Source organism: Oncorhynchus tshawytscha, linkage group LG16, assembly GCF_018296145.1.
Source record: "Oncorhynchus tshawytscha isolate Ot180627B linkage group LG16, Otsh_v2.0, whole genome shotgun sequence".
Classification (NCBI taxonomy): domain Eukaryota; kingdom Metazoa; phylum Chordata; class Actinopteri; order Salmoniformes; family Salmonidae; genus Oncorhynchus; species Oncorhynchus tshawytscha.
Window position 1 is genome coordinate 56658175 of NC_056444.1, and position 19303 is coordinate 56677477.

The window sequence follows — 19303 nt, forward strand, 5'->3', positions numbered from 1 at the left end:
GCTTTTCATGGCATTTGGAGAGTGTCAGTAGTGTCTCCTGTAGTAATGTCAGAGCAGCAGCTGCCATCTCCCTTTGGAGGAAGTTCCAGTAGCTTTCCCATTGAGCCTTTTCTATGGCAGCCATTTTCTGTTTGGGTCCTGCTGTAGTTCATGAGTTTTATAACAGTTTATGAGTTATTATTAATGCTTATGGTCAGTGTTATAATATGTTATAAGTCATTATAAAGGATGTTAGAGAGCATTATACGTACTAGGTTTCCATCCAACCTTTTTATGCAATTGAATTACATCGGATAAAAAATGTCATGACAGGCCTGATGAAAACAGAACATTTTTTAGTAAACTTTCCAAATGTTGACAAAACTAAATATGCTAGACAAGCACAACACATATTTTGTGTTGGTAAAATGAATTATGCAAGTGTAACAGCCCCGAACCAGGGACCCTCTGCACACATCGACAACTGAAACCCACAAAACAGAGCAAGAGCAAGGGGAACAACTACTTTAAGGTCTCAGAGCGAGTGACATCACCGATTGAAATGCTGTTAGGTCACACCACCGCTAACTAGCTAGCCATTTCACATCCGTTACACGAGAAAATGTCTGTGGAATTTTTTTATGCGCAAATATTGATATAATAACCATCATACTGAAGTAAACTTGGAGACACATGATGGCATTGTGTGGTCCTCCCACTACGACTCATCGAGAAAGCATGCAGTTTATTAGGCAACAGATTAAATAAATGATGATGAACTTCACAGGATGGTAAAAGTGTAAGGTGATGAGCTTGATGCTCCTTTCCAATAAATATCAGGGGTCTTATTCTGGTGACATGATAATTGATGCTCGGCTGCCAGTTGACAAATAAAAATAATCTTGCCCTTTTGTCCATAATAATAATCTCATCATGTAGGCTTTTGGTGCGCTGTAGCCAACTGCGCGCAGATAGTGCTGTTGGCTAGAACGCACATGCCACTACCAGAGTGGGCACACTCGCTATATGAAGCAACAACAAACAAGTTGAAAATGCAATGGAAACTTTTTTTATTCAGTATATTTGAATTTAACCGCAAAATGTATTTTTATGTGCAATACATCATCATGCACATCCTTTTATCCGCAAGAAGTTCATTTGATGGAAACACATATCTGGTGGGAAAATGAGCATATTGTTTTTATGCAGATTTGGGAATATCCGAATGAAAATCTGATGGAAACCTAGCTACTGGCTAAACTCACAACAATATTCTCTAAGAGTTCTCTAAAAGTATTCATCTTTGATGAGTAGATTTCGAAGCTCATTGGATTAAATGGATCCAGTTTCTGATTCTCTCTGATTCTCAAACAGGAAGCAATGAAAATAACCTCCTTTCTATGCTGCTTATGAATACATGTAGTGTCCATAGTAATCCATGTCAAAGTTACCTTGCATTAGGACCTGGCTATTACAGTAGTAGCATCTGGGTCATGCTGTCTCTCTGTCTGTTGGTCTGTCAGTCTGTCTGTCCTGTGGGCTGGACCAACTAAAGATGATTAGGGGGGTATTGAGCAGTTTAAGGATGAGCCGAGGATGAGATGATTGTCTCCAGTGTGCGGCCTGGGTGATAATACCGCAGCTCATGTCCTTCTTAGCTGCACCCCCCCATCCCCCCCTTCAAATTCATGAGGGAGAGCTGAGTCAGGAGGCTAGGTCTTAACCCCCCTCGCCCAGCCCCCCTCACAGCCACATCTCCCCATGTTCATCCCTTATAGCCCTAGGCACAGATTATGACCTTGACCTGGCCACTCGTGTGGCAGGGGGAGGGGCTGTCCCTCTTTAGCTAACCACAATGGACAGAGCAGGAAAAGTGTGCTAATTACCAGTGCTAACGATGCCCTTGCTTGTCACGGCTTAGCGCCGCTACTTTGCCACGGGATAATAACCCCGTAGCCTCAGTGAGAAGTTCAGTGTGACATTATCACGATCACTTTGAGTGATAGGGAGCAGGTGGGGCTTTAGTTGCTAGCGGTTACGGGATCTCAATTTTGGATGAGTGCGAACCTGAGTTGCATGGCTAATCTGAGTTGGCCAGCAGTCTGACTATGAACCTTATGAAAGTAGACCTCTGAATTGAGTGTAATAAAGACGTCAAAAAATAAAATGTTATATTCTTTACAACTTGTAAGTATTTTGATTTAGGTCTAGGGATTAGTCGGACTAGTGTCACCAAAACTGTGATGTCCGGGCACAACAAAAGTATCCTCGCTTGCTTAGCAACCAGACAGGATGTTATATCTGCGTTTGGTTTTGTTTTGAGTTTGACTCAGTGACTCCCGTTAACTGAGAAGCGACTGGTAACCCAACGTGGTCAGAATCAGACAAAATAAATTCCCCCGCATCTGTTCTGTACAATTTGGATAACAGCTCGGAGCACGACAGGCTGGCATTACCGAGCCGGAGCCTATAATCATTGTGCTGTAAAAAGGCAGAATCCAGCCGCTGCAAACCATGTGGCCTCCTCGGAGTGCTGACCAATCAGAACCATCCCCAGCCACTCTGCCTCGTTACCATGACACCCTCCGCTGTCTCTTCCTGGTTAGCAATAATGTTCCATGGCTCCTGTTTTCATGTTAGACAAAGTTATAATGTAACTAGAATCTTCACTGAACTTGATTTGGACATATTCAGTTGGACTTGATGCTCCAGATGTAAGGAAACAGGGGAACACGATTTAATTGAATGAGATGTATCTGATTTATCTGTGTTTTGTATTTTCTACAATAAAGTAGACACTTGAGGACGTCACTCTTGAACAACCAATTCAACATTTAGTGAACCAAAATGTTTGCCCATCGTCATATAGCGACAGAGAAATTTGTCTGGGATATTCCCTCAAATGCTAAGCGCCTATTTTCCATCATTATGCTTTTTTAATGCGATCAGAGCGCTAATCAGATTGAGTGGAAGTACCTCCATGACACACTTATGTCCATGTCTGCTGCTGCTGGGTTGGAGGGAGCTGGTGGGGAATTTGGCAGCCCCAACCACTAAAACCCTCCTCTGGTTTGGTCTCGACAAGAGGCTAGGGCAGTGATGTCACTGTGGGAGAGAGAGGGCGTTTAGTTTCCTTTCAAATACTTTCAGCAAAATTCAGTTCAAAATTAGCAAACTGGCACATTCACCGAAATGTTTCTAAATGTGCATCGTCCCTGTAACCTAATACGTTTCACTGAGTTCTGGAGTGCCCGATGGGCAGGTTTTGCACTTTTGGGACTGTGTTATTGGTTCCATTGCACCAGGCAAGCTCAGTCGAATGCAGCTAAAGTATTTGAAGTAAACAAAATACTATTTGAACTGTCTGGCCTTTAGCGAATCAGACTGACTGAGGCTCAGTATTCCAGTTGGCCTTCTGCAGTTTACTTTACTTGAATGTTTTAAACAATGAGGTACATACATAAATAAAATCACTGTAGTGTATCTAGACAGAGACTACAAAATGGTCTCTTCTCCTGTGTGAATTTGGGGGAACACTAATCTAATTTTAAGCTCTTAAGCGACTTAGTTGAGTTCTGAATGTGTTGAATAAAGTATCTTACTGTGAAGTTCAAGATGAGTAGGGATGACACCAAAAAGTGCTTGGTGCTTAGGAGTCTGTCATTGGGGTGTCATACATACAGTGCATTCGGAAAGTATTCAGACCCCTTGACCTTATCCACATTTTGTTACGTTACAGCCTTATTCTAAAATGTATTAAATATTTTTTCCCCTCATCAATCTCCACACAATACACCATAATGACAAAGCAAAAACATGGTTTTTAGAAATTTTGCCAAAAATCTAAAAACATTTCAACTGAAATATCAGAATTACATATGTATTCAGACCCTTTACTCAGACCTTTTAGATGTTTGATCGCGTTCAAGTCTGGGCTCTGGCTAGGCCACTCAAGGACATTCAGAGACTTTTCCCAAAGCCACTACTGCGCTGTCTTGGCTGTGTGCTTAGGGTTGTTTTCCTGTTGGAAGGTTAACCTTCGCCCCAGTCTGAGGTCCTGAGCGCTCTGGAGCAGGTTTTCATCAAGGATCTCTCTGTGCTTTGCGCCGTTCATCTTTCCCTCGATCCTGACTGGTCTCCCAGTTTTTTAAAATCCATTTTAGAAATAAGCTGTAATGTAACAAAATGTGGAAAAAGTCAAGGGGTCTGAATACTTTCCGAATACATTGTACCTCAAAGACAAGGGAAGAATAGACACACAGGTTGATTAGCCACTCATGAAGTCTGTTTCAATTCCAATTGCTACAGTATACAGAAATACAGTGGGTAGATGAGAGGTTCTTGGTCAGTACAGGGGTGTGTGTGTGTGTGTGTGTGTGTGTGTGTGTGTGTGTGTGTGTGTGTGTGTGTGTGTGTGTGTGTGTGTGCGTGTGCGTGTGCGTGTGTGTGTGCGTGCGTGCGTGAGTGAGTGCGTGCGCGCGAGAGCGTGTATATGTGTGCGCACACAGCTGTATGTGGTGATGGGTGGGTTTGTGTGTGTGGATATACCCTTGCGTTTATGTGGTCTTTCGCTGTAGATCAGACTCTCCATTTCCTGCATTACGTTTTGTTCTAATTGCGTAGTAGATTTTTCTTCCAAGGATGAAGTGTGTTGTGAGTGACGAGGTAGAATGGAGCTGTTTTGAGTTGTGATGTGACATATTTAATTAACTGTAGCTGTAGCTATGTGCTGTTGTGTTGTGCCATGTTATGGTACATTGTGTCTTTCCCCTGTTGGAGTTTTTTTGTTTTGTTTTGTTTGTGCTTTTTGCTATGTTGTGTTACTATGTGTGTGTGCGCCTTGTTGTGTTTTAATGTGTCATGTAAAGCAATATGTGTTGCTAACCCCCTGACTCTGTCTGTGTTTCAGTCGTGACAGTGACCTCTCTACGATCATCTCCAACCTCCACCATACCAGACAGCACGGCATGCCCGAGAGCCAGCCCGCCACCGACCTCAGCACCAACACAGGACACACAGGTAGGATACATGTGTGTTTGTCTATTTTTCTCTCTCCGTATTCCTTATATTTGTAATGAGGTTACGTATTCTTCTATTACCATGAGTAATTAATCACTATTATGCATTAGTCCCTTAATCTTCTGTCATTTGTTTGATTGGGGAACTTACTATAAGCTTATTACTGATTCCTGAAGGTGGCTCTCAAGTCAATTACTAAATGTAATTTTTGTTGCCTTTTCTATTGCACTCCAGGTTTTTCCTTAACCCCCTGTTTTAAATGACCACTAAATAAATAGCTTTGTTTGCCATTAATCCAGTTTCATGGGCATAAAGGAACCATGGTGTGTGTTAAGCTAAGAGCCTTCTAACAGCTTACAGGCCCACTGTTAAACACCCCTAACACCAGACACTGTTTCATTAGTTTTAGTAGTTCCGAATCAGATTGTTTTAGTTTGAAATTAGGCTGTTTTAGTCCGGAGTTAGACTGAATGTTGGACTATGTATGCTTTCAGATAGATACTTGTGTAATATTTATTATATAGAGTGAATTGGTATTTAGATACTCTAGCTGTTGGGTGTTGTATTGCGTCTTTTCTGTTTTTTTGTCCTTACATATCATGCTTTTTGCACATGTGTGTTTAGGGTGTGTGTGTGTGTGTGTGTGTTTTCTATTCAGCAGACATACACTACTAATCATAGGGATTAGCCATGTCGGAAGTCCCCAAATGTTTTAGTAGTCAGAGATGTCTGGAAGGGCCTTGTTGTACTGCAAGGACATACTGTCCTTTTAAACTGGCAATTATATATATATTTTTAACCCAAACTATGTCACAAATGTTGGTTAGGTGGGGACCTGCTGGTTTGCGGGTTAATAATAGGCTTAGATCAGCTGAGTTTCGGTTTATACAGTTTGTCACAAGAAAGATCACAAGGCTGGAGGTGAGTCACAGATGACAGAAGAAGTGGTGAAACATTGTTACATTTGTAAAGGGTGGCAGGTAACTTATTGATTAAGAGCGTTGGGCCAGTAACCGAGACGTTGCTGGGTTGAATCTCTGAGCCGGCAAGGTGAAACATCTGCTGTTCTGCTCTTGAGCAAGGCAGTTAACCTCCAACAACAACTGTTCCCTGGGTGCCTTGGACGTCGACTAAGGCAGCCCCCCGCACCTCTCTGATTCAGAGGTGTCGGGTTAAATGCGGAAGACACATTTTGGTTAAATGCATTAAGTTGTGCAACTGACTAGGTATCCCCTTTACCTTAGTGTCAAATGTCCTTTATAAAGGTCGTCTTAAAAGGGAAGTTCAGGATTCTACAACTTGAGGTTAGATGGTTCCTCACTCTGAAAGTAGTCTATGGGTCAGGAGAAACTGTAACTGGTTTCCTTTAAAACAGCCAATACAAACTAATCAAGAGTTACCAACAAAGTTGACCAACCCTCAGATTTAACCCATAAAGTACCCTTACCATGGTCAAGTAGTACAGTATTCAGAGAGCAGATCCTTATCCCCTGTGGACGGTCTGTTCCTCTTCATCCCATTAGTCAGAGGGTCATACATGTAGCATAATCATCCCACAAATCCAACACCTCGTCCTCTACACTGTCTCTCTGAGCTCATCCCTCTAGTAGCTTAATTGCCCATACAGTTTGCTAATACAAAGGGATGAGGGGTGGAGGTGTGGAGGGACGAGGGCATGGAGGGGTGTCTGCCTATCCTTCCTCATTTGCGTGGGACACGGGGGTGTTATAGTCCCAGACACCCAGTGTTTTTAGACCCCAGTTTGGGACGAATTTCCCAAAAAGACCTGTCTAATCGGCTGCTAAGCTTAATGGGGAAATGAGCTCGTGAATGGTAATCTTAATGGAGAAAGACACAAAGGGATGGGTAGTGGGGATATGAGGGGGGAGGGAGGGAGATTTGAGCGCGGTGTGGCCTGCGCCGGAGGGGGCCTGGGCCTAAAATCTGTCAGTTTGAGCATTACAGGGAGATTTAACAGGGTGGCTAAGCGGCTCGATCTGTGTCTGTAAACAAGTCCAATCCCATCAGCCACTGGCTCACATTCTGTCTGCCGGTGAAATTAGAGAGAGACACACTCACATACACAGTAGTGCATGTTCATACACACACACACACACACACACACACACACACACACACACACACACACACACACACACACACACACACACACACACACACATGGGGATGTGTGCTCATACACACACACACGAACACACACACACACATACTTCCACAAACAAGTACACACACACAAACACATAAACACACACGCACACAAACGCAAACACTGGGACACATGGAGGTAATAGGACAGAGAATGAACACACCTTATTGGTTTGATCAGTTTTGGTGAGTGTAGATGAATATGGTGAGCTTTGAAAAGTTTTAATACTTGACAGAAACTTTTGAATCATTTTTTGACCATTCTTGTCATGATTGTATAAACCGTTTCAAATGTTATACAGTGCATTCGAAAAGTATTCAGACCCTTTGACTTTTTACACATTATGTTACGTTACAGCCTTCTTCAAAAATGTATTACGTTAAATATTTTCCTCACCAGTCTACACACAATACCCATAATGGCAGAGTGAAAACTGGTTTAAGACATTTTTGCAAATCTATAAAAAAATAAAAAAACATAAATAACTTATTTACATAAGTACTCAGACTCTTTGTTTTATGTCTCAAAATTGAGCTCAGGTGCATCCTATTTCCATTGATCATCCTTGAGATGTTTCGACAACTTGATTGGAGTCCACCTGTGGTAAATTCAATTGATTGGACATGATTTGGGAAGGCACACACCTGTCTATATAAGATCCCACAGTTGACAGTGCATGTCAGAGCAAAAACCAAGCCATGAGGTCGAAGGAATTGTCCGTAGAGCTCAGAGACAGGATTGTGTAGTGCCCAAGAACCTGATGGTCACTCTGACAGAGCTCCAGACTTCCTCTGTGGAGATGGGAGAACCTTCCAGAAGGACAAACATCTCTGCAGCACTCCACCAATCAGGCCTTTATGGTAGAGTGGCCAGATGGAAGCCACTCCTCAGTAAAAGGCACATGACAGCCCGCTTGGAGTTTGCCAAATGGCACCTAAAAGACTCTCAGACCATGAGAAACAAGATTATCTGGTCGGAATGCCAAGAGTCACGTCTGGAGGAAACATGGCACCATCTCTAAGGTGAAGCATGGTGGTGGCAGCATCATACTGTGGGGATGTTTTCAGCGGCAGGGACTGGGAGACTAGTCAGGATCGAGGGAAAGATGAACGGAGCAAAGTACAGAGAGATCCTTAATGAAAACCTGCTCCAGAGCACTAAAGACCTCTGACTGGGGAGAAGGTTTACCTTCCAACAGGACAATGACCGGGACAAGTCTCAGAATGTCCTTGAGTGGCCCAGCCAGAGCTCGGAATTGAACCCGATCTAACTTCTGTGGAGAGACCTGAAAATAGCTGTGTAGCAACACTCCCCATCCAACCTGACAGAGCTTGAGGGGATCTGCAGAGAAGAATGGGAGAAACTCTCCAAATACAGATATGCCAAGCTTGTAGTGTCATACCCAAGAAGACGCAAGGCTGTAATCGCTGCCAAAGATGCTTCAACAAAGTACTGAGTAAAGGGTCTGAGCACTTATGTGAATGTGATATTTCATTTGATTTATTTTTCATAAATTTGCTCAATTTTAAAAAACTGTTTTTCTTTGTTATTATGGAATATTGTGTGTAGATTGATGAGGGGAAAAACAATTTAATCCATTTTAGAATAAGGCTGTGACGTATCAAAATGTGGGAAAAGTAAAGGGGTCTGAATACTTATCGAATGCACTGTAGCTATTATGTCATGGTGTGAACTTTTTCTATATCAACTATTTCAACGGTGACTCTGGCTGTGGTGGGATTGCGACAGTATCAGAGGAGACCCAGACTGGGTCCTAAATGGCACCCTATTCCCTGTATGACCAGGGTCTCAAAAGTAGTGCACTATATAGGGAATAGGGTGGCATTTGAGATGCACCCCCAAACAGACATTACTTCTGACTCTAGTGCTGTACCTCTGTAATACTATAATCTAGTACTATCTGCTCTCTGTTCTGTTGTAGCATCAGTTATTTTATTCAGCTCACTCCCCACTCTGTGTCTAACTTCCATAACAGGCCTGTGGTTAGAGAAACAGAGAGGAGTAAAGAGACAGAGAGAAGTAAAGAGGGACAGAGAGAAGTAAAGAGGGACAGAGAGAAGTAAAGAGGGACAGAGACAGAGAGAAGTAAAGAGGGACAGAGACAGAGAGAAGTAAAGAGGGACAGAGACAGAGAGAAGTAAAGAGGGACAGAGACAGAGAGAAGTAAAGAGGGACAGAGAGAAGTAAAGAGGGACAGAGACAGAGAGAAGTAAAGAGGGAGAGAGACAGAGAGAAGTAAAGAGGGACAGAGACAGAGAGAAGTAAAGAGGGACAGAGATAAGTAAAGAGGGACAGAGACAGAGAGAAGTAAAGAGGGACAGAGATAAGTAAAGAGGGACAGAGACAGAGAGAAGTAAAGAGGGACAGAGAGAAGTAAAGAGGGACAGAGACAGAGAGAAGTAAAGAGGGAGAGAGACAGAGGGAAGTAAAGAGGGACAGAGACAGAGAGAAGTAAAGAGGGACAGAGACAGAGAGAAGTAAAGAGGGACAGAGACAGAGAGAAGTAAAGAGGGACAGAGACAGAGAGAAGTAAAGAGGGAGAGAGATAGAGAGAGAAGTAAAGAGGGAGAGAGACAGAGAGAAGTAAAGAGGGACAGAGAGAAGTAAAGAGGGACAGAGACAGAGAGAAGTAAAGAGGGACAGAGAGAAGTAAAGAGGGACAGAGACAGAGAGAAGTAAAGAGGGACAGAGACAGAGAGAAGTAAAGAGGGACAGAGACAGAGAGAAGTAAAGAGGGAGAGAGACAGAGAGAAGTAAAGAGGGACAGAGAGAAGTAAAGAGGGAGAGAGACAGAGATAAGTAAAGAGGGACAGAGACAGAGAGAAGTAAAGAGGGAGAGAGAAACAGAGAGAAGTAAAGAAGGAGAGAGACAGAGAGAAGTAAAGAGGGACAGAGACAGAGAGAAGTAAAGAGGGAGAGAGAAACAGAGAGAAGTAAAGAAGGAGAGAGACAGAGGCAGAGAGAAGGGGATAGGTTGTGTAGCGGAAGAAAAGTTTGGAGAGGGAGAAAGACAGAGGGAGAAAGAGACAGAGAGAGCGATGAATGAGTGTGGTGCCGGTATCAGGGGAGGGCAGACAGCGGGTGTGGCGGCAGTGTGTGAGTGTGTGTGTGTGTGTGTGCCCGTGTCTGTGTGCATGAGTCAAAGGAAAGGGAAGCAGGCTGCTGGGCCGTCTCCGCGCCGGAGTGGGCCGTTAATTAAATCTGAGGGACAGACAGGAGGGTTGACTCCCCCCCTCCTCCTTCCTCTCCTCCCTTCCTCCCTCCACCGTCCACCTCCCAGGCCTCTGGCTACTCTGGGGCTGAGGGAGGGAGGGAGGGAGGGGAGGAGGATGGGAGAGAGCAGGGGCGCCGGGCTTAGCGTCTGGCTGCCTGTGGAAACTGTAAACCTTGGCTCTGCGGTCAGACCAGAAAGATTCTAACGGGCGGATAAGGTGTTTTTTTTATCACTTTTTTTCTCTTCGTTCAGACTCCCAGACGTAGTTATAGAGGAGATGACGATGTGTGTGTCGGGGGGTTTCAGGGAGGTTTGTGTTTGTGTGTTTTAAAGGCCAAATTTCTTTTTAACAGGGTATTATTTGCCTCAAAAGGAGTGTTAGTACCATCTTGGTCCATCGTACTCCTATTAAACCTCACACAACTTCCTGATCGTCCATCATAGGTTGATGATGACTAGGACACGATTCATTGGGTTGAGTCTGGGGTACGGTGAGGGCGCAGATGGCTGGTGAGACCAATCTGAGCCCGGAACACTCTTTGGCACACTGGACATGGTACTTTGGTAGAGTCTCCTGACCGACGGCTTTGTTATTACTGGTCTTGCTCTGTTCTCTCTTCACCATGGCATTTGTGGTCCTGCTGGTTTTAGAGGTGGTAGCGCCATCCTGGATGAGATTCCGCTAGGTGGGACTATCCCGAGCAAGGCTTTCCCATTTGCTTAGTTCGATGTTAAAGCTGGGTGTCTTTAAAGCATTTTTTGGGCCCACCTTGTGCTCGCTTCCCATTCTTCATGTCTCTGAAGTAGATCTGCTTAATGAGATAGGTAGCAGGCACCCTGGTCACATGGCCCACCCGTCTGAGCTGTGCTTCCATAAGCAGTGTGGGAATGCTCGTCATTTCGGCATGGCTGAGGATTTCAGTGTCTGGGATTCTGTCCTGCCACTTGATCCTCAGTAGCATCCTCAAACAGTTCAGGTGAAAGTGATTAAGTGTCCTGGTACGGCGTTGGTACTGTAGACTGTCCAGGTTTCGCAGCCATAAATAAAGATTGGTAATATAACTGCCTGGTAAACCCTCAGTTTTGTTGCCAGTTTGATGCCTGTTCTTTCCCACACCGAATCTCGCAAATGGCCAAAGGCTGCACTAGCCTTGGGGATCCTGATGTTTGTTTTATTGTCTATGTGAACAGCACAGGACATTGTGCTACCAAGGTAGGTGAATTTGTCCACAGTTTTAACCCCTTTTCTCCCCAATTTCGTGATATCTAATTGGTAGTTACAGTCTTGTCCCATCGCTGCAACTTTCGTACGGGACTCGGGAGAGGAGAAGGTCGAGAGCCATGCATCCTCTGAAACATGACCCTGCCAAGCCTGCCAAGCCCCACTGCTTCTTGACACACTGCTCGCTTAACCCGGAAGCCAGCCGCACCTGACCGAAGTCAGCTTGCAGGTGTCCGGCCCGCCACAGGAGTCGCTAGAGTGCGATGGGACACGGAAATCCCAAGCCCTCCCCTAACCCGGACGACGCTGGGCCAATTGTGCGCCGCCTCATGGGTCTCCCAGTCACGGCCGGCTAGGACACAGCCTGGGATCGAACCTGGGGCTGTATTGATACCTCAAGCACTGTGATTTTGTGCCTTAGACCGCTGCGTAGCTGACAGTTTCTGACCTTTCACAGAGATGGTTGGGTCCACGTAAAGGATTACCAGGGTCAGGTTGATACATAACGTCAGTCTTCTTTGTACTGATTGTAGGGCTGATGAAAAGTTGTCCATGAGGATCTGCAGATCAGCAGGTGAGCCAGGAGCTAGTGGTCTGCAGACAAGAGGTCGCAGCAGAAGCGGGTAGAGTACTGTTACTTAGATTGTAATTTACTATTGTAAAAGCAGCCCTCGAGTCAAAGTAAACAATTATGCGGTCAGAAAACGACGTAAGTGCTAGATCCAAATTTAGTTAGGACATTTTTTACACCTTATGCGAAATTGTGACAGCAAACAAAAAGAACAACAACTTGGTGCAATTGATTTGACATTTATTTATTATTTAAGCCTGCCAGCACCATCCTGCAGATGTCCTCCAGGACAGGTAGTCTCCAATGAAGACTGACAGGCTGTACAGTTTCAATTACGGTCTTATTCAAAGTTGACTTAATATTTATCACTAACCACGTTTCCATCCACAGTTTTTATATGAGTAAAGTCACACCGTATATAAAAAATCACGACAGCTGTGATGGAAACTTCGGTACAATTTCATAGATGCCAGCAGATCATTTGCTCATTCAACATAGTGGGATCTTTTTGTGTCAGTACAATTAATTATGCGAGAAATGGCGGTGTAAATGCCTTTATGCGCAAATATTGATCTAATAACCATCATATGGAAGTAAACTTGAAGTCACGCGATGACATGGTGTGTGGTCCTCCCACTAGGATTCAGGAAACCATTCAGTTAAAATGATGCTCCATATGAAATAAATGATGATGAACTTCACAGGGCGGTGCATGGTAAGAGCTTGATGCTCCTTTCCAATAAATGTTGAGGTTCTTATTCTGGTGACATGATGATCGATGCTTGACAGCTGTTTTCACAAATAAAAACATTTTTTTTTATCCCCTAATCTCATCCTGCAGACTAGCCTACCCGCACTGTATCTGTGAGCTGGTGGCTAGAGGGCATGTGCACATTTGCTATTTAACGCAAATGCGATAGAAACTCATTGAACATTACATTTTTATCCGGGACATGAAAACTTAAGCGAAAAAGTACATTTTGTGTCTGCAACAAGTCCGTTTGGTGGAAGCACATCACTGGAGGGAAAATGTGCATATTTTCGTAATGCGAATTTTGTAGTATTTGCATGAAAATCTGTCGCAAATTGGATGGAAACCAGCTACTGTCCTCAATTTCATAAAAACATAAACGGTGCTTGAGACATTGGAATAGTTTCACAATTTTAATAGCATTAATGAAAATGGATTTCACAATCTAATTTTAAGTACATGGTGAATGCGTAGCCTACTAAAGCAGTTAACACCAAGTGTGATGTTTCACTTTTACTCAGAATGTATCAAGGAGGATCAGGTAAGTATTGCAACAGACAAACAATCAATATCGACATTTCACTATCAATCTGTCACGTGATCCCTCTCCAGCCTCTAGGTCACCAGGCTGCTCGTTATGGTGCACACCTGTCACCATCGTTATGCGCACCTGCGTGTCATCAGACTCACCTGGACTCCATCACCTCCCTGATTACCTTCCCTATCTATGTCTCTCCCTTTGGTTCCTTCCCCAGGCGTTATTGTTTCTGTTCCTGGGTCATGTCTGTGCTTTGTTTGTGTTATGTGTTGGTTTCATTTATTTATTCAAACACTCACTCCCTGAACTTGCTTCCTGACTCTCAGCGCACATCTATACAGAATAACGCCTCACCTAACCGAAGCATCAGGGAGTGTTTTTTGTTTTTTGTGTCAGTGGGAATGATGTCAGGTCCGGGATCCGCTACAGGCTCTCATGCTTCAGCCAGTTCGCCAGGCTCCCCTGCCTCCGCCGGTTCATCAGGCTCTCATACCTCAGCCAGATTGTCAGGCTCCCCTGCCTCAGCCAGATCAACAGGCTCCCCTGCCTCCGCCGGTTCATCAGGCTCTCATACCTCAGCCAGATTGTCAGGCCCCCCTGCCTGAGCCGGATCGCCAGGCTCCCCTGCCTCCGCCGGTTCATCAGGCTCTCATGCCTCAGCCGGATCGCCAGGCTCCCCTGCCTCCGCCGGTTCATCAGGCTCTCATGCCTCAGCCGGATCGCCAGGCTCCCCTGCCTCCGCCGGTTCATCAGGCTCTCATGCCTCCGCCGGTTCATCAGGCTCTCATGCCTCAGCTGGATCACCAGGCTCCCCTGCCCCCGCCGGTTCATCAGGCTCTCATGCCTCAGCTGGATCGCCAGGCTCCCCTGCCCCCGCCGGTTCATCAGGCTCTCACGCCTCAGCTGGATCGCCAGGATCCCCTGCCCCCGTCGGTTCATCAGGCTTTCATGCCTCAGCCGGATCGCCAGGCTCCCCTGCCTCCGTAGGTTCATCAGGCTCTCATGCTTCAGCTGGATCGCCAGGCTCCCTCATCTCAGTCGGATTGACAGGTTTCCCGCGCCTCAGCAGAGGTGACCGGTCTGCTCCTGATCCCCGGGATCATCTTTTTGGTCGGCATCCTGCGGCTGGAGCCGTGCGTCAGGGAGGGGCTACTGTCATGTGTGATCCCTCTCCGGCCTCTAGGTCACCAGGCTGCTCGTTATGGCGCACACCTGTCACCATCGTTACGCGCACCTCCCTGATTACCTTCCCTATATATGTCACTCCCTTTGGTTCCTTCCCCAGGCGTTATTGTTTCTGTTCCTGGGTCATGTCTGTGTGTTGTTTGTGTTACGTGTTGGTTTCATTTATTTATTTCAACACTCACTCCCTGAACTTGCTTCCCGACTCTCAGCACACATCGTTACGCAATCATGTTACTAGTATGCAAATCAGACACATTTCCGGATGGAATTAAACATCAAGGTAGGTATTCAGTTAAGAATCATGTAAGTAATAAATAATCAAACAGTGCAGATAATAATTGCCATAGACAACTCAAATAATATTTTTCCTAGGTAGGATATACCCTCCAGCCTCCTCTTCCGAACCTCTCCTTTCCTCTTTGAAGGGTATTTTATTTGCTTGGCTGGCCCATTCTCCTCCCCCTCGGTTGTGCCACTCATTTATTTCTAGTGGCTATATAAGCACATCGCAGTAAGCACAACAAGCTTACTGAGATGTTTCACTATATGACAGATGTGCTTATAGGGCTAAAAACTGAATGTAGACACACACACAACACACACCACACATACACACACATTGAGAGAGCAATGGAGTGCAGCTGATTCAAATAACCAACTCATCATCAAGCTTTGATTATTTCAATCAGCTGTGTAGTGGTCGGGCAAAAACCAAAACGTGCACCCCCTTGTTGACTAGAGGCAACCTAATATGATAGCTAGCTAGTTAGCTATTGCCACACACATCTGATTTATCTGTTCACACTTTATGCAAATGACAAGGTGGCTAGTTCACTTCGCCAACAAGCAGAGGCCATATGGGGAGCTAAAAACCAAACAGCAAACATTCTGTCAGATTCTGGGTTAGCCAAAGCAAACTAGCCAGCTAGTTAGCTAGCTACCTTGCCATTTAATTTGCGCTCGCCCTCAAACACAATTTCAACAGCAGAATTATATCAGAGAAATACTAATCTTACTCCAGAAATATATAATATTACAAAGGCAGAAGGTAATTATAGTGCAACTTATACGTTTGTGGGTTTGACTAAGAAACCAGAAACAAAATTGTCCCGAGGAGTGAAGATGTGCACTTCACTTCAAGGGCCATGGTGGAGATGCAGAGTTTGACAGACAACTTTGAAAGCCACTCGACTTAAGAGTTTTGATGACAAGATATTTTGAATGCATTTCATTGGTCAAGGGGTCGTGAAACGTTCTTACACACGTAAAGGGGGAACCAATAGTACCGATTCATGTAAAAAAAAAATACAAATAACATTTGGAGTGACAAGGTTTTAATCTGACAGCGAAGATATAATAATATAAAGCTATGTACCTGAAGTGATTTGGTCAAATGTAACAGAGTAAAAAGTTAACTACGTCCTTCAGAAATTAATTGAGTAAGAGTACAAGTACAGCCCACAAAGAGTAACTAGACAAGGACTAGTGTAAGTACATCTAACGCGTTACTTGTAGCCCATTACTACCCACCTCTGGGTCGCAGACAGTCACCGCCTCAACCTTTGTGTTGGCATGCATCCTCCTCAGGTTGAACAGCCCCCCATCAAAGCGGTAGTTGAAGTGGATCTCAGTTGTTGCTAGAACACAGCCTTGCTTCACTCTGTGACTGGAAACGACTCAGAGGACTCTTGGTGATCTTGCATATTAGCCATCATGCCATCATAGAATTCATGCACCACTGTGATACATTTATCTGGACATCAAAACTTTGACACACACGCACCCTGATCACTGATATACAGTGGGTGAACCCAGCCCTCTCCTATAAATTCATGGGTTATTCTAGATAAAACTCAAATAAAAATCACTCCCAAATCTCTAATCTCTCCCGTTGCCCCCCCACCCCCATCTATCTCTGGTCCCCTGAGGTTGCGCTGTGGGAGAGAGGAACAGCGTGTGTGTTAATGCAAGTGTGTGGCTCGGCAGTGGCGGTGGTGAACCCTCTCTCAGTATGAACGGAAGATCCTCCCTCCCCCTATCCCCCGTCGGTCCGTAGCCAATCAATGAGGGGCTTTCAGGGCCGGCGGAGGCCCAGCTCACAGAGGGGGGATCAATAAGTCATTAGCACCATTCTGTCAGCTGTAATGTGGAGATTGATCGGGGGCCACAGCTCCAGGCCCCCCCCGCTTCCCCAGCCCCACACCACTTCCCCCCCCAGCCTGATAAAGATGACAGATTAACAGAATAAGAGGGGGAATTAAGGAGTCTGGCTGTCTGAGCTGTCAGCGGGCCCTCCACGGGAAGAAAATATAGAGAAAAAGAGGAGAAAGAAAGAAGGGATGGGGATGAAAGGAAGAGAGGAGAAGAGAGAGAACGAGACAGAGGATGTCCCTGTGGTTGCTTGACGGCTTCTGTGGTAGATTATGAAGATGCCTAGGCTGGTTCTTCCTCTGTTGAAGGCTGTTTCCCTTTCTTTCTCTCCAAATACACCATTCTCATCCCTCATTATCCTGGAAGGGAGTGGGTTTCCTATACAGTTGGCCAGAGGGCAGAACAGGACAAGGCTCCCTGGAGTTTTGGAGTTTTGAATGGATGGCTGAGGGAAAACAAGCAGGAGAATTAGCAAAGTAGCAAACTTGGTTATAAGCATTGGTGTTGGGAGTTAAGGAGATAGCATTTGAGCTAACAGAGCTCAGACTGGTTTAAGGCGGGTTTGGTGTTAAATGGAAGCACCAACGTTTTAAACCTCTAAAAGTCTAAGCTGTTGGGGGTGGGTTCTACTAAACTAACATCTGGTCATACCGTGGATCATTTAGTTATTTGAATTTTAGGACCCCTTTGTTTTATTTTTTGATACAATATTGAATTTGGCCCATAGAAACGCATTGAATAACACATTCATAAATGGAAAACATTTGCCTATTATACTTTTCAACATTCTTCAAGCTGTCAAAGTAGTTGTTGATCATTGCTAGACAACCATTTTCAGGTCTTGCCTTAGATTTTCAAGTAGATATCAGTCAAAACTGTAACTCGGCCACTCAGGAACATTCACTGTCTTCTTGGTAAGCAACTCCAGTGTAGATTTCACCTTGTGTTTTAGGTTATTGTCCTGCTGAAAGGTGAATTCATCTCCCAGTGTCTGGTGGAAAGCAGACTGAACCAGGTTTTCCTCTTTAGATTTTGCCTGTGCTAGGGATTACAAGCATACACTTAACATGATGCAGCCACCAACGTGCTTGAAAATATGGAGAGTGATACTCAGTAATGTGTTCTATTGGATTTTCCCCGAACATAACACTTTCTATTTAGAACAAAATGTCAATTGCTTTGACACGGTTTTTGCAGTATTGCTTTAGTGCCTTTTTGCAAACAAGATGCATTTTTTGGAATATTCTTATTCTGTACAGGTTTCCTTCTTTTCACTGTCATTTAGATTAGTATTGTGGAGTAACTACAACATCATTGATCCATCCTCAGTTTTCTCCTATCACATTTACAATGAAAAATTTTGTCGTTTCGCAGATGCTCTAATCCACAGAAATGTCAAATTAGTGCATTCATCTCAAGATAGCTAGGTGAGACAACAACACATCACAATTGTATCAAATACATTTTCCCCCAACAAAGTACTTATCAGTAAAGTCTGTGCTAGTGGGAAAGGAGAAGTGGAATTCTTTATTTTATTATTATTATTTTTATGGAGGCGCCATAGGTTATTTAAGATACTTTCAGACTTTTTTCAAAAGATGGGCAGGGACTCTGCTGTCCTGACTTTAGGGGGAAGACTGTTCCACCAATGGGGTGCCAGGACAGAGAACAGCTTTGACTGGGCTGAACGGGAGATGGGACGGCCAAGAGGGGTGGGAGGTCCAAGAGACCAGAGTTGGTGGAACGTAGTGCTCGGGTTGAGATGTAGGGTTTGAGCCTGAAGGCAAGGAGGTGCAGTTCCCCTTGCTGCTCCGTAGGCAAGCAGTAGGGCCTTGAAGATGATGCTTTGACTGGAAGCCAGGGGAGGAACGGGGTGACATGGGAGAACTTAGGAAGGTTAAACACAAGGTGGGCTGCGGCATTTTGGATAAGTGGCAGGGGTTTGATGGCACAAGCGGGGAGCCCAGCCCACAGAGAGTTGCAGGATTCTAGATGAGAGATGACAAGTGCCTGGATTAGGACCTGCGCTGCTTTCTGCTCGTACTCTATGGATGTTGTAGAGCATAAACCTGTAGGAGCGAGTCACTGCTTTGATGCTTGCAGAGAACGACAGGGTGTTGTCCAGGGTCACGCCAAGGTTCTTTGCACTCTGGGAGGGGGACACCGTGGAGTTGTCAACCTTAACGGAGAGGTCTTGGAGCGGGCAGGCCTTTCCTAGAAGGAAGAGCAGCTCAGTTTTGTCGAAGTTGAGCTTGAAGTGGTGGGCCGACATTCAAGCTGGGATGTCTGCCAGGCACGCAGAGAAGCGTGTCACCACGTGGAAGCAGAAGAGTAGTTGAGTGTCATCCGCATAACAATGATCGGAGAGACCATGTGAGGATATGACAGAGCCGAGTGACTTTGTGTAAAGAGAAAAGAGGAGGAGGGCCTAGAACCGAGCCCTGGGGGACACCAGTAGTGAGAGCACTTGGTGCAGACACAGATC

The 19303-nt window shown here is 45.0% G+C and overlaps 1 protein-coding gene across 6 annotated transcripts in view; it reads left to right on the plus strand.

Moving 5' to 3' along the window:
* LOC112215975 (sterile alpha motif domain-containing protein 11) overlaps positions 1–19303 on the plus strand; it is an 89316-nt gene that overhangs the window by 24160 nt on the left and 45853 nt on the right. For all 6 annotated transcript variants that reach the window (XM_042299397.1, XM_042299396.1, XM_042299395.1 and 3 more), the window contains one exon: positions 4889–4998. In XM_042299397.1, coding sequence (XP_042155331.1) covers positions 4889–4998 — 110 coding nt within the window. The remainder of the gene's footprint in view (positions 1–4888; positions 4999–19303) is intronic.